Source organism: Myxine glutinosa, chromosome 1 (genome assembly GCF_964187855.1).
Source record: "Myxine glutinosa chromosome 1, kmMyxGlut1.1, whole genome shotgun sequence".
Lineage (NCBI taxonomy): Eukaryota > Metazoa > Chordata > Myxini > Myxiniformes > Myxinidae > Myxine > Myxine glutinosa.
Genome location: NC_136261.1, coordinates 162,687,085 through 162,709,187, shown reverse-complemented (window position 1 = coordinate 162,709,187; position 22,103 = coordinate 162,687,085). Strand labels below are relative to the sequence as shown.

The following is a 22,103-nucleotide window of genomic DNA, read 5'->3' as shown; positions in this document are numbered from 1 at the left end:
TTCTCTCCCTCCTAACCAATCAAATTTGCCATTTTCAACTCTCATCAAAATTTGCCATTTTCAACTCAACATCAAAATTTGCCATTTTCAACTCAACATCAAAATTTGCCATTACCAATTCATCATCAGTCCCTCCTAGGGAGGGAGAGATGGAATCACCCCAATGTCTCATCCACGTCGTGATGCGTCTCACAAATCCACACAGCAATTCTCATTTCCTGCAACAAAACAAAGAAAACACAGGTGTGGAGTCATCATTATCACCACAGGTAAGTGGCTGCGTATGGTGCGACAGGTTCATCAATCCTAACTATTTCCTAAATGACTTTAACAACTTTACACTACCCGGGGTCTTTCTCCGGCCAAACCATTGGCCCTCTTACACTATGGGTTCTAAAAACCAATTCCCATTGGCCAAACTGTGGTGCTTTTCAATTTGGGGTCTCACTCCCCCGATTCATCTCCCGGTGCCCTCGCACAATTTCTGGGCTGTGGCGTGTACCTCTCCCAGTGGGTCTACCCACCTGCACACCTCCACCACTGCGGTTGCCTCCGAGCTTACCTGCTCCTTACCCTAACCTAACTACCTGGGGAAGGCCCTCTGGCACTCTCCCCACTCGGTGCCCTCTCTGGCACTGGGCTACCCGATCCACACCCGGGATCCTCAGGCACCCACTCACAACTACCGGCTCCCAGAGCCCACCTGCGGCCTCACCTGGCCGACATCCTCACAGTGGTGGAGTGCCCAACCAACTACACACACTAACAGGCTACACGCCCAGCCATTTCCACAACACTAATGCACCCATTCACAACACCATTCTGCCACCGCACCACAAATGCCAATATCCAACCACAATTTACCTGTACCCTCTACCTAACACTTACACTACCCGCCCCGGGTACTCGTGAAAGGGGTCCACTCTTCCCCCATCCACACCTTCGCACCATGCACACCACTCCGTACCACTTACTCCAACTCTCTCCACACACCTGTACTTGCACACCTGTGCTCTCACACCTGGTGCCACCTGCACCCTTCTCTCCCCAAGCGCATTGGCGCTGATCCACAACACTCACTACTCATCCACTGCTCCACACACCTGTCCAGTTGCACACCTATGCAATCACACCTGTTCAATTCTCACCTGTTCAATCTTCACACACACGGCATCATCTCAGCTAACTACTCCCTTCTGAAACTTGCGCTTCCCAGTCGTCCCTTTAAACTATTGCGCTCCCTCGTCATTATCATCCACACTCATCTACCTGCGTCCCCACTACAGGTATCAGTCACTAACTAAACTTAACGTTACCTAATGTCAATCTCTTCTAGATCCCTACTAATAACCTAACCCACCCGGGCTAGTTTTCACTGCCATACACCCCATAATCTAGTGCTCCTTTGCCCCCACTTCTGTGAGGGATGGTGGATTTGCCATCCCACCACATCGGGGGTCTCTCACTACCAATTTTGCACATCAAATTTCAACAAATCAAAAATTTGCCAATCATCTGCCAATCACTGTACCATTACCAATCATCACTCTGCCAATCCTTTGCCAATCATCAAATTTCGCCTTTTTCTAATTTCGGGGCCAAAACACTAACCTCATCACCCAGTCTACTCACTACTGCCTCTCGGTGCGCCAATTCCTGTCCAAAGCCCGGCTTCGTAAAGCCAAGCAATGGATGCTGGTTGTTTTGTGCCGGCGGCTGGATGCGTCCGGCATTCGGGGCAGGGACGGGGGCTTACCCGGGCCGAGGTCCCACGCACCACCTCGGCGTGGAGCCATCCAATGCCCCGATCTAGACCTGCCGGAATGCCTCAACAAAAAGTGGTCGCCATGATGACTCTTTCTATCGGGCCGCCCGCTCCGCCTAGTGGAGCACGGACGCGGCCGTTCAAAGCGAGGCCCAGCACGCACCGAGGGCCCGATTCGGCTAAAAGTCGACCTAACCTCTAACCCGTGTAACGTCGATGCTTCACCTGGGTTCTTACACCCCGCAGCCCGTTCCTTGCTCACACATCCAGCCGTTTCCATGCTCCTCGTACCTTTCCTTACACACCTCGGTACACTCCTTCCACTCACAGCCTTGGTCACACACCTGACCACCGAACACCTTGGCACACATTCGTCACTCGCACACCTCACCAATACACCTCTTCGCGCCCCCTCCTCGGTCACCTCCTCTGTGACAATCACAGGTGTGCTCTCATTCGCACACCCAACCACGTGCCTCTCCACCAACTCCAGCGTGCATTCCCACTCACGCTCTACCATTCCAGGTGTGCATCCTTCCATCCCAGGTGTACATCCTCGCTCACCTGTCACAACTAACTCACGCTCCGTGTCACTCTCACTACTTTCACCTCCATTCTTGACAGCGCACTCACCCTTACTCTTGACAGCGCACTCTTTCCCCATGCACCTGTCCGTCACACACCTTTCTCGCGCACACTCTCCCGTTACACCCTCTGTAACACTCACCACAGGTGGACACTCTTCCTTACTTCTGACAGCGCACTCTTTCCTCATGCACCTGTCCGTCACACACCTTTCTCGCGCACACTCTCCCGTTACACCCTCTGTAACACTCACCACACCACGCTTCCATGTGCTCCCTCGCACACGCGCTACGACCGACTCACTCTCGCCAGCACCCTCACTCCTTGGCACGCACTTTTTCCTCACACACCCCAGAGTCGGACTTTCTCACACACCTCCTCTTTCGCACACCAGACCTGTCGCACACTTCACCAACGGCCTCTCACGAACACCCGGGTCCATCTCGACCCCCAAGCTTCTTAAATCACCTGGCGCATCATACGCACGACCATATTGGTCACCACTTACACCGGGTCCTCTTCCTCTTCGCTTCTCCTCCATCACCTGCGAATCCCTCATCCGGTTAATGAGCACATCATCACGATCCAAACACAGACTTTGGACCAATTCTTTTATCTCCTCTTTTATCTCTTTCTTATCCCCTCTCCGTCGCTTCTTAATTTCGCTCATCCCTTCTTCCACTTCTTCTAATTTGTGCTTCACCTCTTTTATTCCCCGGTACGTCTCCTCAAGCTCATCCTCTAAGGCTACCTTGACCGTTTCCAGGTGCGTCCTCACCTGCCGGTCCTTCGTCTCCATTACCTCTATCACCTCGTCCAACCTCGTTGTCAGTCCCTCACTTACCATCTGACATTCCCTCTTTGTCGCTATCAGGTCGTTTTTTATGTCGTTTTGTGTCGCTTTTAAACCTCCTAATACCGCAGTGTTCCTTTGAACCTGCTCCACTAACTCCGTTTGTCCCACCGTCAGCTGCTCCACCTCCTGCGTCAGGTCCTCTATGCCCCCTTGCAATTTTACAGTCCCCTTTCTCACCTCCTTCTCCATGCGCTCCTTACAGTGCCTCACCTCCTCGCGCACTCCTCCGACCTCCTCACTCACTCCTCTTCTGATCTCCTCTCCCATCACTTGCATCTCCTGCCCAGATGCCACCCTCATCTGCTCCATCTCCTCCCTGTGAGCATCCAGTTTGGTTTCTACCCCCATTCTGACCCCCTCTATCTGCTGCCCCATTTGGTTAACTTCCCTTTCCGCTTGGTCCCTCATGTCCCTCAATTTGCCTTCCATGGTGTTTTCTAACCCCTCTAACCCTTTATGCATCCCTTCCATTTGATTCTCTTGAGCGGCCATTCTGTTTTCTACCCCCATTAACCCATTTCTCACCTCTTTTATCCCGTTGTCTAACCCCTCAAAATTATTGTCTAACCTCCCAAATTTCTTGTCTAACTCCTCAAAATTATTGTCTAACTCCTCAAAATTATTGTCTAACTTCCCAAATTTCTTGTCTAAACCCTTAAAATTATTGTCTAACCCCTCACTGGTACCCCTCGCTTCGTCCCTCATTACCCCCATTTCGTTTCCCATTACCCCCATTTGGTTTCCCATTACCCCTAATTGGCCCTCCAATCGCTCACTCTGAGCATCCATTCGGTTCCCCATTACCCCCATCATTCTGCTTTCCATTTCTTCGCTATTCTGGGCCATAAGGGCCTTCATTTGTATGAAAAACAAGTTCAAATCCACCGGCGGCGCTGCCACGGTCGCGGGCGCGGTGATCAGCGAGGCGCCATTTTGCGCTCCCGCAATGTCGGGCACAACGACGCTATTTTGTGCGTCTGCTACCCTCGCTGCTTCGCTCTCCTCCTGTCCCTCATGTCCCTCAATTTGGTCCTGGACCGACCCTGCCTCACTCTCCCCTACCGGACCCCAGCTGTCTTGGTCTGCCATAGCGCGACTTTCAAAATTCGGGTTTTTATACAACAAAACAAATTTCGGCCGTTATAATTTCGCGCGGGAAACGCGCTCCGAATCGATTCTACTTGTTACAAATTTGGGCCTAATAAATTTAGTCCCGGGTTCGAATTCCACTCCTCGACACCAATTGTTACAGACGTGGCTTAGATGTTATTTACCGAGCGGTTTTGGTATGACCACGTCTGCACAAGTTACCCGATTATACTCGAACGTTGACTAATCGCGCTACGCTAGGTCAATAAAGGCAATAAAGGAAAAGGACACACGGCTGGGTTTCAAATGACACGACACCCAGGGTTCAGTTCTCAAGACCTCCGGAGGAGGTTATATTAAGGCGGAAGGTTAGATTACAACTACAAGAGGTACAGCATAGAAAGACAAGCACTTAGACACACTCTTATATTATTCCCAACAGACGACAGATAGACGGGACAAAAGGCTGACTCACACGGGGATTGATGGCAAGGAAAGGCAGAATCGATGGCTCCAGGTGCACCTGGGCTCGAGGCAGAATCGACTCGGTCCGGTCCAGAGATGCGGGAAGGTCACAGCGCTCGGAGATGGTGACTTGTCTGCTCAGGCTGGGGGCGCATCTGCCCTCACATCCGGCAAGTGGCTGCGTAGATCCGGCGGGGAGTGACACGCCCTCGGCTCGTTAGCTCCGCCCCAGATGGAATCGGCTCGTTGCTTCTCATTGGGTGCGTGCGGGGGGGTTACCGGCTCCGCCCTTGACGAGGAGCTGACAGCCAGCCCCTTCGTGGTAACCCCGTGGAGCGCATGGTCCGGCGCGCATTGTCAATGGCGGCTAACCGAGCCGGTGTGATGACGCACACTCCCCCGGTGCAGCGTCGTTGTTGTTGTAATTGTTGTTGTAGTTGTAGTTGTAGTTGTAGTTGTAGTTGTAGTTGTAGTTGTTGTTTGGGGAAGAAGATGGAAGGAGGTATGGGAAAGGTCCTAAACTCACTACTGGTGCCATATAATCACATTCTGGTGCAACGAAGAGTCATAATTAATGGAAACGAGTCCTTAACTGACATAGACTAAGAATAACTAGCAAGATGTCCGAAAGTTGTCTACGTGTGATGCGGTGGACCTGGGCACGACATTTAATGGGGGAAAAAGGGGAAGGTCGGCTCTACTGATTGTTGTTTACAGACAATGGGACTAGGGAATGGGGGATTGGGGATAGTTGGGGAATATTGGGGAAATAGGGGAATATTTACAAGCGGATATGGAGGCCAAATTCCATATTCGCAACAATATATTAGATGGTGAAGAGAGTTGTAGGAGAATTAAATTATTTCCCACGCATAAACAAATATTTGTAGGATCGATGTTTGAGTGGTCGACTCGGGATCATTGATAGTAAGAGTACCATAAGACCAAGGGGGGATCATTGTTTGAGTGGTCTAATGAACAACATTAAGGATAGGTGTCAAAAGGCTAAAAGGTTCGTAAAGAGGTGAGAGGAAAATTAACAAGTAAGTGAATGGGTCGATGTTTGAGTGGGTCAAAGATAATCTGCCAGATGATATGTAGAAGAAGGATTATAGGTCTATAGTGTTTGAGTGGTCTAATAAACAACATTAAGGATAGGTACTATAGACAAAAGGTTCATAAAGATTAGGGTGGGAGAAATAGAGGTGTTAATGGGCAATGAGGTTCTGTTTGATCTGCCAGCCACCCTCTGATGGGACAAATCATTGTTGATTTGACCAGGTTAAGGTTAAGAGGAAAATTAACATGTAAGTCAATGGGAAAATGAGAGTGTCCCAGAAGCAACATATATACACTACTGACCTGGCACGATTTTTTCTGAACATATGGTAAGGCATGATCAGCATGACAAAACCATCGTTGTGGCTGGTGGATTCAATGATGAAGAGAGGGTTGAATCAAACAACCCGGATGTGGACACATCCCTGCTTGAAGCTCAGCATGAAGAGGCTGATACCCGTATTATTTTACATTGTGTTAAAAACCAAGCTGACAGAATAGTGGTTCAAGCCAGGGATACTGACATTCTGGTTCTTCTTCTGGCTCACTTCCCTCGAATGTCTTGCACAAAACTCTGGCTCAAAGCGGGCACAGCTAAGAAAAGAAAACATATACCTATTCACACAATAGCAGAAAAGATATCGTTTGGTCCGACTGTGCTGAAAACTATTCCAGCCTTCCATGCTTTGACTGGAAGTGATGTGACATCCTTCTTCTCGGGCCACAGCAAATCCACTGCATGGAAAGTCTTTACAGAGCATCACGGACTACTGCAAAATCTTGGAAATGGAGATCTTACAGAAGGAACTGCTAAAGATGCGGAGCTGTTTGTCTGCAAAATGTACAAGATGCAACACGTTGACACAGTTGACAAGGCTCGACCAGTACTCTTCATTAAGTCCCGCGCTCCAGTCACTTCCCCCAACAAGTGATGCACTATTCTTCCATGTGAAACGTTCACATTATCAGGCATTAGTGTGGAGACAAGCACATCTGAACTACCCAGATCTGCCTCCACCCGAGTCCATGGGTTGGAAACAGAGCGAGGACAAACTGGTGCCCATTTTGATGTCATTTCCACCTGTACCCCAGTCGTGTCTGGAACTGATTTCCTGTAGCTGCAACACTGGCTGTATGAATTTACGGTGCAAGTGCAGAAAGTCTCGTCTGTTGTGTACATCACAATGCAAATGCAAGGATAACGACAACTGTCACAATGAGTAGAACTGTATATGAATGACTGTGTGACACAATTGCAGAAAATTCGATCATTTTCATATGAGACATTGGAGGGAGATGCACATTCTATCAGATAACATCACATGTACATTGTATTATATATGGCTAAATTAATTTGAATACATATAAAGTAGCATTATGTACTGCTTAAATGCTTGTACCTTATCTAATTCACTGTTTGTCATCATATGAATGTGCCTACAAATAGCCTCTTGTGTCGCCTTCATATTTCCTATATTGGCAACATACCGATTAACAATGACAGCCATCTTGAAATTCAATATGGACACCATCAACCTATTTTTTTTGTTTTTGTTTTTTTGTTTTTTGTATACTGAATCGAGGCTCGTGAAAGAGCTAACATTTATTTCACAAACAAATCAACCAGACAAACAAAATATACAAAAAGAGGGAGCAGAAGACAAGATGGGGAGAGAAGGGGAAGCACACAACCACAACATTTGAGAGCAGGGAGAAGTGTGGGAGGGAGAGGGCTTGGGGGCAGGGGGCGTGGGAAGGGGAGGGGGGGCGGAGAGGTATAAAACACAAGGGGACCGAAATTAGCGGGGGTAGAAAAGATCAAGGTTTTGGATGGGGGAGGATAAGAGATGGTGGTGAACAGCTGTTTTAAAGACCTGGAGGGTGGAGTGGGATTGAAGAGAGTGAGGGAGTTTGTTCCAGAGGCGGGAGAAAAGAGGAATGAAGGAGTGAAGGTGAGCAGAAAGTCTTGATTTTGGCAGTTTAACCATAAGAGGGTTGCAGGCAGATCTTGTGCGACCTGTAGGAATATTTGGGGGACAGAGCCCAGAGAGGGCTGGGGGGGCAAGGCCAGAGAGGAGTCGGTAGAAGATGGAAAGACCACCAACCTGCCTGCGGTGAGTGAGTGAGAGGCCCTTGGAGTTAGCTTCATCGCGGGAGATTCCAATGATTCTGAACGCTTTGGTTTCAACAGCGTGAAGACGGGCTAGGTGTGAGGCAGGAGCACCAGACCAGAGGGGAGAGCAGTATTCCATAGAGCTGCAGATGAAAGCCTTGTATGTGGTGAGGAGCTCAGGTGTGCCAAGGAAGGACTTCGCACGACGGAGGATGCCCAGTCGGCGACTGGCTTTGGAGGCCAGATTTGAAATGTGGTTTTCCCAGGAAAGATCATGGCAAATAGTGAGACCCAAAAGTTTGAGTGACAGAACTTCTTGGAGAGGATTATTCAGAAAGTGGATGGGAGGGTTTTCCAGTCGGTCTTTTCGGAGAGACATCGTAAGAGTGTGAGATTTATCAGGATTGAAAGACATGTTAAGAAAACTAACTAACTAACTCAGCACATGTTAAGAAACTAATAACAGTATTTTGCATATTTGAGAATAGTTTTGTGCATAATGATGGTTTTGAAATGAGGAGAGTACTCAACTTTGTATTTAATTTAGAGAGGTATTAAAAAAAGACAGTAAAATTGAATCTTTGGCAGCCATTTTGTTTTCGGCCATTTTTGAAGATTTTGCCTTCATCTGAGAGGGTGACAGACAGCAAAAATGGACTCAGCACTCCCAAATTATGATAAAAAAGTGGTCTGTCAACTTTTCCCCAAAAATGCTTCTAGGATTTTATAGAAGCACATTTATCAGATTTCCGACCAATCTAGTAATAAAGTATTGTAATAATCGTTTTTTTATGATTCTATTTTGAAAACACTTTCAGCAGGATTTTGAAATCATATACTTATGGAGATTCTCAAAATGCTCTGTTCATTTTCCCAGGTGTAGCACAATTAGAGATGTTTTTACTGGTGTTGATCAAATTGAATTGGTTACAGCATGATCAGCATACTCTGTATCACATAACCTTCGAGTTCAAATCAACTGGGAGACCAAAATTCAACATATGCCTTACATTGTTGAATTTCAGGCTCGCAGAGCTGCAACCTACACAAAGGCAAAACAAGCGGTCGACAAATGGGTGCCCGCTGTGCTGGAAGGAAGGCGTGACGTTTCACTGGTGCTTCCACGTGGCAATTGGAATATGACCAATGACCTTGCACGTCCTCTGCATGATGTTACTCGAGGTTCCAAGGTGGGGTTGAAAGTTTGAAAAACTGCAATATCAATTGTAATTGTACTTTGTCTGGTTTGTTTTGTGCTTCATTGAAGGCTTCTTAAACACTTGTACGTAATTGATTCACTTCAGATTCACTGTGGGCTATGGCCACATTCACGATGCTCTCTCAATGAGGATGAATTGCAGAATGTTGTTTATTAGGTTTACTCTCCATGAAATGGAGAGGAAACCTATTATTACTGCTAGAGTTTTTCTTCTTAGGTTTACTCTCCATGAAATGGAGAGGAAACCTATTATACTGCTAGAGTTTTTCTTATTATTATTATTCTTCTGCCCTATTTTGCACCTCTGAAAACTTCATAATTAATGTTCTCAGCAACCGCTGGCCGGATTGACAGGAAATTTTCATCAAATGATCGTCTTGGCTGGTAGAATTTTTTAATGCTAATTATGACGTCATAGGTCACGTGGTATGGGCGCCATCTTGTAAAACACATTCAACCTTTCCCCACTATCTCCGAAACCGCTCAATGGAAAAATTTTGAGGAATAGCTCATTCTAAAGAACTCCGCAATGGGAACAAAAAACATGTGTATCGAGTATATTAAAAATGCTAACGTGAAGTGAAGAGGTTAGAATTCGTCAAACCAAATTTTTTTTCTCCCCTGAAAATGACTTTTTTCCCAGATGCTTAGTTAAAAAAAAACTCAGAATGCAAAAAATTTCGAAGTCATACATCACATGGTTCGGCCGCCATTTTGTTTTCCGTGAAAAAACACAAAAATCCCTTTTTCTCCGCAACGGCTGAACGGATCGAGCCCAAACCTGGCATGCATATTCGCACACCCATGACGAACAAAAAAAGCCTTGGAGCACGATGTCATCCGACACATGGTTTCAGAGTTATGACGTTTTTAAGCTCAAACTAGAAATGGTATCACCTCCATAATTTGTGAAGATATCGAGTGGAAACCTAACACAAATGTTCCTCATGGGGGGATGTTTCAATGTTACTTGAGTTGTTTTGATAAGTCACATGGTTTGGTTGCAATAAATAATGGAAGGTAGATTTTAAAAAGCTTCCAACTCTTGAACCACTGCATTGTTCGACTTCAATTTTTAATGCAATGTAGCTTTCATCAAGCGGAACAAGTGTGCAAAATTTCAAGATGATTGGATGTACTGTCTCGAAGCTATGTCTTTATTGTTGAAAGAAGAAGAAACGCACCATTTTGTCCTTCCAGGACGTGATCACTATCACACGATCTCCCGCGGTCATTTGAACCTCAAATAAAATTCCAATTGAAGATTTGTCAACAGGTGAGGTATATTAACAAACGAATGAAACAGATTTGGTAAAATTCTGACTTTTTTTAAACTCGATCGCATTTTACACAAAGTAGTGAGAAACTAAAGAAGAAAAAACCTCGTTTGGCTTCTCAGATAAAATAAATAATTCTGTCTGCAATTTCAGGTTAATTTTCTTTTAAAAATCGCTTTTTCTGCAATCAGTGCATGGATTGACATGTGTGAGTGTGGTGCGGGGGGGGGGGGGGATGTGTGTGTATGGGGGGGGGGGGGAGGATGTGTGTGTGTGTGTGGGGGGGGGGGGGATATGTGTGTGTGTGTGTGTGTGTGTGTGTGTGTGTGTGTGGGGTGTGGATATATGTGTGTGTGTGGGGGGTGGATATGTGTGTGTGGGGGGGGGGGGGGTGGGCAGATGTGTGTGTATGTATGTGTGGAGGTGGGGGTGTGTGTGTGTATGTGGGGGGGTGGATATGTGTGTATGTGCGGGGGGGTTGGGGTGTGCGTGTGGAGGAGGGGGGGTTAGGTGTGTGTGGAGGGGTGTGCGTGTGGGGGAGGGGGGGATGTGTGTGTGTGTGTGTGTGTGTATCGGGGTTGTATCCAAGGGGGTTGTGTCAAAGCATGTCCAATGAAAGTGGGGTTGTATCAAAAGTGGGGTTGTATCAAAAGTGGGTGCGAGTAAACCGGTCATCACTGCCAGCAGTTTTAAAGTGGCAGTTCTAGTTAATATTGAAATTGAATATTTTTTGCTAAGATCAGTTTCCTCGAGGTAAACTTATTTCCCACACGTTTTTTTTTTTTTTTTTTTTCCTTCCTTTTTTCTGTTCTTTTAAAACATGTGGGACGGTATAGAGGTGCAAATAAACGTGTGTTGTATTTCCAGACGATGGCAAAACAATTATAGATGAAATGTACTGATAAGTATAGCACATGTAAAGTATTCAAGTAAGAAAGTAATATTCAACGAGAATCACCCTTTATAGTTAGTTATGTTAGTTATTCCGGGGCCCGAGCTGCCCCTCTTTGATAGGATGTATGGCCCATGATGTCATTCATATCACACGCTGAAGTATAAATCTGCAAATACAAACTAATATTTTGTGTGTATATATTGTTGTGGCTTTGTGTTTTTACAAATTAAGGTTAATTTTCCCCCTCAGAGTTTAGTCACACTACAACATGTAGCCTCGCGATAGTTCAGTTATTTCTTCGGAAATGTAAGCATCGTCCTTTTCCTTTGTGTAGTTTTGCGTTGAGTAGAAAAATGAGAGTTAGGTTTCCCTCCAATGCTTTATGCCGCCTCAATACTTTGGCTTTGGCGCAAAATGCCACGAGGTAGGCCTGGACACATCGATCAAGGGCGAAGGAAGGCGGGGAAGGAGTGACGGTAAGCACGAGCCGCCAATCAGGGCTCAAGGGGAGTGGCTTACGACTGTGGCAAAGGCGTGGTTTGGAACATTCGATGCGGACTAAGGGTGGGGCAATATAATCCTTTGTGAAAAAAACCCCACCTCAGTTCTGAGGAGAGAGGCGCTTGAACAAGTTATGGGAGAGGCACTTGACAAGTGAACAAGTTCTGAGGAGAGGTGCGCTGAAAGAAGCCAAACGAGTTTTGAAGGAAGAGGCGTTTGAACAAGTGAATTGCTCGGTTGAGCTTGAGGCGGATCCTCTCGATTGAGTTACGCGAGTGAAAGCGCGCCGCTGATTAATAGCGCTGTGAGGAACCACCGAGCCGTGCGAGAGATGCGTATATTTTCCCGCCTGCCTGCTCTGCCTTTGTTCGAGAGACGCGCTGCAAGAATCCCTCCCGTCGCCTGCTTGCCTTAATCGAGGGACGTGCTGTGACCGGGGAGGGCCACGCCGGGCGAAGCTGTTCCTGGACGACCAAGCCGGCATGTTCAGCGCCTGAACATTTCCTTTCTTCATTTCCCCCTGTGAGTGTGAATGGGCCCGTGTCTGGGTTTAAGCTAAGACTGTTAAGTTCTGCCCTGTGTCCCTTCTGCTTCTACCAATCCTTGTGTAAATAACAATTAATAAACCTGTGTTCTTTCTTCTATTCGACCGTTCCCGTCATTTCCATCCATTGACTAAGCGTGGTGTGGATAAAACTGCTCGAATCGGGTTCCAATACCAGATAACTGCACGGACCACGTGGTACTCCATCCGCTCGGACGTACTCAAATTACGCGTGGTTCGTGCGAGGCTTGATCCCCGCTTCCGCGGCGGCGTAGGTACTTAGGTACGTGCGAGAATTGTCCCGGAACCCTACCCTGCGTCTGCCCGGGTGGGGCGATTCAAGTCTCTCGGTTGCGACGAATGAAAAAGAACAAGGGGCTTAATCTCCCCTTTGTAAGGGCAGGAGGGTCGCGTGAAAACCATAACTATATATATATATATATATATGTATATATATATATATATATATATATATATATATATATATATATATATATATATATATACACACACACTTTTCACAATACACTTCTGAATTCACCTCCAACACTCACACGGCATCATCTAAACTACCTGTTGCCCTGCTAACTTAGTGCTCCCCGTCTTCCCTTTAAACTAAGCACATACCACGTCATTATCATCCACACTACCCGACCTGCGTCCCCACTACCGGTATCATTGTCACTAACTAATCTTAACGTTACCTAAGGTCATCTCTCTAGATCCCTACACATTATATATCCTAACCCTCCCGGGCTAGTTTTCACTGCCATAAACCCCATAAAACTAGTGCTCCTTTGCCCCCTCTGTGAGGGATGACAGAGTTGCCATCCCATCACATGGGGCATCTCTTACTATAAATTTTGCTCGTCCAATTTCCACAAATCAAAAATTTCCAGTTACTGCCAATTCTACTCACTATTCTAAATTTCGTATCAAATCACTATCACTATTACCATCATCACAGTCCACTCACTAGTGCCTCTCGGTGCGCCAATTCACTTCCACAGCCCGGCTTCGTAAAGCCGAGCAATGAATGCGGGTTGTTTGGTGCCGGCGGCTGGATGCGTCCGGCACTCGGTGCAGGGAAGGGCGCTTACCTGGGCCGAGATCCCACGCACCACCTCGGCACGGAGCCATCCAATTGCCCGATCTCGACCTGCCGGAACGCCTCAACAAAAAGGGGTCGCCATGACGACCCTTCCTATCGGGCTGCCCGTTCCGCCTAGCGGAGCACGGACGCGGCCGTTCCAAGCGTGGCCCAGCGTGGATCGCGTACGGCGGTCCTTTCGAACCCGCCGTGGTTCGGATCCCCGCTGGTCCTCGCGGCACGCGAACCCCGGCACGCACCGAGGGCCCGATTCGGCTATAAGTCGCTCTAACCGCTAACCCGGTTACCGTCGATGCCTCACCTGCATGCTCACACGCATACGCTACCCCTTTCACCCTCACCGAGCTCGGTGCTCCAACGCCGCCCGTACACCCCGCGTACTTCGCTATTGCAGTCGTTCTTTCGCTCATACATCCAGCTGTCCCCATGCTCCTCGTCATTGCACCTTCTCTTACACACCCAGGTACACTCATTCCGCTCACCGACCTGGTCACACACCTGACCACCGAACACCTTTGCACACACTCGTCGTTCGCACACCTCACCAACACACCTCTTCGCGCCGCCTCCTTGGTCACCTCCTCTGTGACAATCACAGGTGTGCTCTCACTCGCACACCCGACCACATGCCTCACGACCAACTCAAGTGTGCATTCCCACACACGCTCTACCATTCCAGGTGTGCATCCTTCCATTCCAGGTGTACATCCTCGCTCACCTGTCACAACCAACTCACGCTCCGTGTCACTCTCACTACTTTCACCACCACTCTTGACAGCGCACTCACCCTTACTCTCGACAGCGCACTCTTTCCTCATGCACCTGTCCGTTACACACCTTTCTCGCGCACACTCTTGCGCACACTCTCCCGTTACACCCTCTGTAACACTCACCACAGGTGTGCATTCTTCCTTACTTTTGACAGCGCACTCTTTCCCCATGCACCCGTCCGTTACACACCTTTCTCGCGCACACTCTTGCACACACTCTCCCGTTACATCCTCTGTAACACTCACCACAGGCGTGCATTCTCCCTTACTCTTGACAGCGCACTCTTTCCCCATGCACCCGTCCGTTACACACCTTTCTCGCGCATCCTCTTGCGCACACTCTCTCGTTACTTCCTCCGTAACACTCCCCACTCCGCGCTTCCATGTGCCCCCTCACACACGCGGAACAACCAACTCACTCTCGACGGCACACTCTCCCGTTACATCCTCTGTAACACTCCTCACTACGCGCTTCCATGTGCTCCCTCGCACACGCGCTACGACCGACTCACTCTCGACAGCACACTCACTCCTCGGCGCGCACTTTTTCCTCACACACCCCAGAGTCGGACATTCTCACACACCTCCTCCTTCGCACACCGCACCTGTTGCACACTTCACCAGCGGCCTCTCACGAACACCCGGATCCAAATCAACCCCCAAGCCGACTGAAGCTTTCCTCACATCATATGCATTTCCGAATATATCGCCACTCACCTTGGCACCTCGTCTCCGCACCTCCTTCGCCACCTGCAAACTCTTTATTTGGTTAGCGAGCACATCATCACGATTTGAGCACCGACCTTGTACATATTCCATCACCTCCTCCTGTATTTCTCTCTTAGTTTCTGTCCGTCTCTTCTTAATTTCACTCACCTCTTCTGCCACTTCCTCTAATTTTTGCTTCACCTCTTTTATTTCCCGGTGCGTCTCCTCAAGTTCGTCCTCTAAGGCTATTTTGACCGTCTCTATGTGCGTCCTCACCTCTCGGTCCTTCATCTCCATTACTTCTGTCACCTCTTCCAACCTCGTTGTCAGTCCCTCACGTACCATCTGACATTGCCTCTGTGTCGCTATTAAGTCGTCCTTGATGTCTCTTTGTGTCGCTTTCAACCCTCCTAATACCGCAGTGTTCCTTCGAACCTGCTCCACTAACTCCGTCTGTCCCACCGTCAGCTGTTCCACCTCCTCCGTCAGGTCCTCTATTCCCCCCTGTAACCTAGCCGGTCCATTTCTCACCTCTTTCTCCATACGCTTTTCACCTCGCTTTACCTCCTCGCGTACTCCCGAGACCTCCTCACTTACACCTCGTCGTATCTCCTCCTTCATCTCCTCCATCTCTTTCATCTCTTTTGTAGATGCCACCCTCATCTGTCCCAATTCATCCCTCTGAGCATCCAATTTACTTTCTAACCCGATTTTCACCTCCTCTATCTGGTTCCCCATCTGTTCGATTTCCCGGGCGGATTGCTCCCCTATTGCCCGCAATTTGTCTTCCAGCCTATTTTCTAACCCCATTAACCCATTTTTCACCCCCTCTATCTGATTCTCCTGGGCAGCCATTCTATTTTCCACCCCCGTTAACCCATGTTTCACCCCCTCTATCTGATTCTCCTGGGCAGCCATTCTATTTTCCACCCCCGTTAACCCATGTTTCACCCCTTCTATCCCATTGTCTAACCCCTCAAATTTCTTGTCTAATCCCTCAAATTTCTTGTCTAATCCCTCACCGGTACCCCTCGCTTCGTCCCTCATTACCCCCAATTGCTCACCCTGAGCATCCATCCGGTTCCCCATTTGTCCCATTTGGCCTTCCAATCGCTCACCCAATCGCTCAATTTGGCTCCCCATACTCATCTGTACAGCTGCCTGTAGCTGCGCAATGAGGGCCTGCATGTCAATCGGCTGCATGTTAAAGCCCGCTGATACAGCGGGCTCGGCTACCGCGCGCTCGTGCGAGGCGCCTTTTTGCGCGCCTGAAACCTCGTGCGCGAGAGCGCCATTTTGTGCACCTGATACCCCCTCAACCACATTGCCAATGTTCTCCTCCTCTCTTTCCTCCACATACATTTCCCTGAGGTCCTGTGTCGATTCTACCCCGTCTATCTCTCCCACCGACATCCCGTCGCCTTGACCAGCCATGGCGCGATTTCAAAATTCGGGTTTTGTAAAACAAAACAAATTTCGGCCGCTCCAAATTTTGACCAAATTTTTTTTTATAGATGTTTAAAAAATTTGGTTCGGGCCTCGAATCTCACTCCCAGACACCAATTGTTACGCCAATAGTACAATTGGTGTTCCAAAATTTGGGCTAAATGAATTTAGTCCCAGGTCCGAATCCGACACACCTGACACCAATTGTTACGATTCGCGGTTAAGGATGTAATGTTTGCCAAGCGGAGGCCCCGCGACCTAACAGTTTCCCCAATTCACCCGATTCACTCGAACGTTGGCCGTATCGCGCCACAGATATTCAATGAGGGAAAAGACAAAGACGACACGGATGTGAAGAAGAGGAAAAAACCACCGTTTAGAGGCCATTTTTCCCCGCAAAGCGGGGGTTGGCCTTTTCGGGGACCGTGGTAGTTGTTGTTTTTTTTGGTCCCCTTTTTGAAGCAATGTTTTACGGCCAGATGCCCTTCCTGACGCCAACCCTTTTTGCCGCCTTCAACGACAAACAGGGAATTACCAGTGAACTGGTACTCAATTAGCCGACCTCGGAAGGATGACAGGCTGAGTCAACCCCCCTGGCATTAATTCGGCGATCGACCGAGATTCGAACCCAGGATCCTAGGATCCTAAGCCGGCACCCTAGCCGCTAGCCCAACACCAGGGATTGAAGAAGAGGAAGACGAAGGCAAAAAAAAGGTTTGAAATACGATTACTATTTATTACTATTTACAGGCTCAAAGTAACCAAGGAGAAGGAAAGATAATAAAATAATATACAGAAGCTTTTAGGGACACAGTGAAAATACTAGCTTATACAGACTTAATTGAATACCCAGGACAGAACCAACAGAACAAACTCACGTACACGAATGGGGAACTTGCAGGCAGGAATGGCTGGAAGGAGAGGAAAGTCCAATGGGTCCGGCAGCACGATCGACGCGTTGGGCAGCCGCCGTTCCTTCGCGGCCCTGCTCGAAACCGCCGTCCAGGCCCCAAGCGGCTGTCGAGTGATGTTGCTGCTGTGGACGCTGCTGCTGGCGAGCAAGGTGACGAATAGCAGGCTTTGTGCTTCCCTGGATGATCTCTTCTCTTGGACCTCACAACCCAGCTCTGCCTTGGACCCTTTCAACTCAGCTCTCCTCTGACGACCCAGCTCTTTTCTTTGCACCTCACCACGCAGCTCAGCTCAGCCCCTGGTCACTCTTGCGCGCGCGCTTTTATCACGCCGCCGGCGATTAAGCCGCCGGCCTTCAGGACACGCCCATCGGTGTGCTCACCTCGGCCCTGGTTGGTCGCGCGACCCTCTGGCTCCGCCCTTGATGACGACGGGCGGGCACGCCTTTCTTCCCCAACCCTGCCTCGTGGCCAATGGCGGCAATTGTAGTTGGCAATGCGAATGGCAATTGATGAAAGGGGAAATGGAGGTTTTTGGGAATGGGAATGAAGGGAATCTATCTTTTTCACTTGGTGCAATGGAGTGTCATGTTAATGGAAGACAAGGCCTTACCCTAAAACACATAATAAGGATATAAACTACTGAACAAGGGTTTTATCGTGTCCTTCAATGGATGCTTTATGGAATTAACTACCGGAACGCCCTTTTAACCTTTACACAACACTGGAGGCAGGAGGGGCCAGAATCAACCAATTTACTATACAATAAAAAAACAAAATCCTCATATCCGCAACAATATATATATATATATATATATATACATATATATATATATATATATATATATATACGTATATATATATATAATATATATATTGTTGCGGATATGGGATTTGCATCCATCCATATCCGCTTGTAAATATTCCCCTATTTCCTCAATACTTCCCAACTATCCCCAATCCCCCATTCCCTAGTCCCATTTTCTGTACACAACACTCTGTAGACCCGACCTCCCCCTATTTCCCCCATTAAATGTCGTGCCCAGGTTCACCGCATCTCATGTAAGACAACTATAGGACATCTTGCTAGTTATTCTTAGTCTATGTCAGTTAAGGACTCGTTTCCATTAATTCTGACCCTTCGTTGCACCAGAATGTGATTGTATGGCACCGTTAGGAAGTTTAGGACCTCCCAATACCTCCCCGCAGCTCTTCCTCACGGTTCAGCAACAACAACAACAGCAATGGCAGCTGCGTGCTCAGGGAGTGCGCGTCCTCACTCCGGCTTGGTTGGTAGGGGGTGTTGGGAGGGCACGAGGCCTTCCCAACGAGCCGCCATCGAACATGTGCTCGACGGGGTTACCAAATAGGGGCTCCCTGTCAGCTCCTCGTCAAGGGCGGAGCCCGGTAACCCCCGCACCCAATGGAAGCGGCGGACCCGCCCCAGGGGGGCGGAGCCAACCAGCCGAGGGCGTGTCACTCCCCGCTGAGCATGCGCAGGGAGAGGGAGGTGACGTCAGATGCGCGCTGAGCTTGGAGAAAGAAAGACGCCACCTCCGAGCGCTGTGAGGCCTCCCTGCATCTCTTGGACCGTGCTTGATCCTGTCCCCGAGCCAAGGTGCACCTTGTGCTATCGAACTACCTGTCCTTCCCTGCCATCAATCCCTGTGTAAGTCTACCTTGTTCCGTTTGTCTGTGGTCTGTCTGGGATAAGATAAGACTGTAATTAAGTGCCCATCTCTTCTGTGTCTTTACCTCACTACCTTGTAATCTACCCCCTTTTCTCCACCACTGTAATTATACCCTCCTCCAGAGGTCTTGAGAACTGTACCCCTTGCGTCGTTTCATCTATCCCAGTCGTTGTGTCCTTTCCATCATTGATTTAGCATAGCGCGATTTGGTCAACGTCTGGGTGGAATCGGGGTCTAGTCGGGGAATAACTGTTCGGTCACGGTCATACCAACCGCTCGGTCAAAAATAACATCCAAACCGCGTCTGTAACAATTGGTGTCGAGGAGTGGGATTCCAGGCCCGAACCAAATTTTAAAAAAAACATCTAGGAAAAAAATTTGGTCAAAATTATAAAGTACCGAAATTTGCTTTTGTTTTACAAAAACCCGAATTTTGAAAGTCGCGCTATGGCAGATCAAGACGGATGGGTTCCGGTAGAGGAGAGTGGGGTAGAATCGACCCAGGACCCCAGGGAAGAAGTGGGGAAAATGGTGGAGGAGAGTAAAGAAGGTGTGGTTGAGGGGGTATCAGACGCGCAAAATGGCGCTCTCGCGCACGAGGTTACAGGCACACAAAATGGCAGCCTCCCGTACGTGACGGCGATAGCCGGACCCGCAGTGCCAATGGACTGGGGTGTTTGGATGATGCATTTCAGTGCCGCTCTGAGGGGTGACAGTAAGGGATTTGATGCAATGATGGCTACCCAGGGGCTAGACGCGGAAAAAGCGAGGCACGAAGCAAGGTACAACCCGGTTGGATTTCAGGAGCAAATAAACGCCACGGTAAAAAGAATACAGGAAGACATTGACCGCAGGTTGGGCGAGCAGGTCCCACGGGTGCACGGGGAGGTAACGCGGGTCGAAAAGCGCTGGTTGAGCGAGGCGGAGGAAAGCACGGGTAACCGGACCGGGGTAGAAATCGCGACACGGGGTTTGGAAAAGCCGGCGACCGATGAGGTAGAGGGAATGTTATTAAAGCCAGCGGTCGTCGAGGTGAGTAAAGAAAAAGTGGAAGTGGGCATTGAAATTGAAGAGACCGGGGACTTAGAAAACCACTCGCGGCGGGAGGAAAAGATGGAATATGTGCAAAGTCCCTGCTCACATCACGATGCTGTGCTTAACCCGAATGGAAGTTTGCAGGTTTTGGTGCAGGGAGGAAGAAGAACCCCGAAGGTGAGACGTGCTGTATATTGTGCCCGATTTTGTAAGAGGATGTTTAGCGACAAAAGAATTTTCGCGCGCTTGGGATCGAGGAAGCATCCGGGCGTTGGTGAAGGGTCCCGTGTGAGTGGAAATGGCACGCGTGTGAGGAAAAAGTGTGCGTCGGCGAGTGGGTGTGTTATAAAGTGTGGGAGTGAAACCGAGTGCGAGCGAGAATGCACGTCGGGGTGTACGGGGTGTGACACAGGGAGTGAGAGCAATACGCAGTGTACGTGCGAGGGTGAGTGTGACACGGAGAGTAAGGTGGTGGTGAAACGTGTGCGAGGAAGCACACCTGAGTTGGTGGTAGCGCGAGTGTGGGAGAGCCCATGTGAGCGCGTTAGTGGGTGGATGCCAGAGTGCACGCCCATGGTGAGTGTTACGGAGGACGTAACGGAGGAGAGGTGTGGACCGAGGTGTGCGCAAGAGTGTGCGCGAGAGGTGTGGTGTGTAACAGGGAGAGCGTTGGTGGAATGGACAGACGGCGTTGGAACGCCGGGTTTTGTGAGGGTGAAAGGGGTAGCGTATGCGTGTGAGCATGCCGGTGAAGCATCGACGGTAACCGGGTTAGCGGTTAGGGCGACGGATAGCCGATGCGAGCACTCGGGGCGCGGTGTGATTTGTTGGATGCAGGGCCCGGCGCGGATCGAAGCTGCGTCGTTTCTCTTCGAAGCGTCGTTGCCGATTCGGGCTTGGCCCCGCTCCGCACGATCGAGTCCGGGCCTTGTCGGGCGAGGCGACCGGTCCGGTTCAAGGGCGAGTGGGAGGAAGCGGAACGGTGCCACCTCGTGGGGACGGGGTTCCGACCGGGGGAGATTGAGCCATCGGGCCCGGGACCGCAAGGTGCCGCGCCGAGATGGTGCGTGGAACCTCGGCCCAACCAAACCACCTCCCTTGAACCGAAAGCCGGACGGATTCAACCTGCAGGCGACCAAACCACCCGAATTCATTGCTCGGCTTTACGAACCGAGTTTAATGATGTCACGACGCACCGAGGCTAGGATATAGTGGACTGTGATGATGGTGATAGTGATAGTGATTTGATACGAAATTTATAATAGTGGGTAGAATTGGCAGTAAATGGAAAATTTTTGAATTGGTTGGAATTTGGACGAGCAAAATTGATAGTGGGACCTCCCCGATGTGGTGGGATGGGCAATCCACCATCCCTCACGGCGAGGGGGGGCAAAGGAGCACTAGATTATGGGGTGTATGGCAGTGAAAACTAGCCTGGGTGGGTTAGGATATTGTGTGTAGGGCCCTAGAAGATGACATTAGGCAACGTTAAGGTTAGTTAGTGACAAGGATACCTGTAGAGGGGACGCAGGTAGATTAGAGTGGATGATAATGACGAGGGAGCGCAATAGTTTAAAGGGACGACTGGGAAGCGCAAGTTTCGGAGGGGAGTAGTTAGATGAGATGATGCCGTGTGTTTGAGGATTGAACAGGTGTGATTGAACAGGTGTGATTGCACAGGTGTGCAACTGAACAGGTGTATGGAGCAGTGTATGAGTAGTGAGTGTTGTGGATCAGCGCGAATGTGCTTGGGGGAGAGAAGGGTGCAGGCGGCACCAAGTATGAGAGCACAGGTGTGCAAGTACAGGTGTGTGGAATACATGGAGTATTGGAATGATTGGTGTGGAGAGAGTTGGAGTTAGTGGTACGGAGTGGTGTGCATGGTGCGAAGGTGTGGATGGGGGAAGAGTGGACCCCTTTCACGAGTACCCGGGGCGGGTAGTGTAAGTGTTAGGTAGAGGGTATAGGTAAATTGTGGTTGGATATTGGCATCTGTGGTGCGGGTGGAAGAATGGTATTTGGATGGGTGCATTAGTGTTGTGGAAATGGCTGGGCGTGTAGCC

At 49.1% G+C, this 22,103-nt stretch overlaps 1 protein-coding gene across 1 annotated transcript in view; it reads left to right on the top strand.

The window, feature by feature from the left end:
* The window catches only part of LOC137416728 (U3 small nucleolar RNA-associated protein 14 homolog A), a 193,699-nt gene that overhangs the window by 52,103 nt on the left and 119,493 nt on the right, over window positions 1-22,103 (top strand). The window contains exon 7 of the mRNA XM_078771162.1: window positions 8,958-9,122. Coding sequence (XP_078627288.1) covers window positions 8,958-9,122 — 165 coding nt within the window. The remainder of the gene's footprint in view (window positions 1-8,957; window positions 9,123-22,103) is intronic.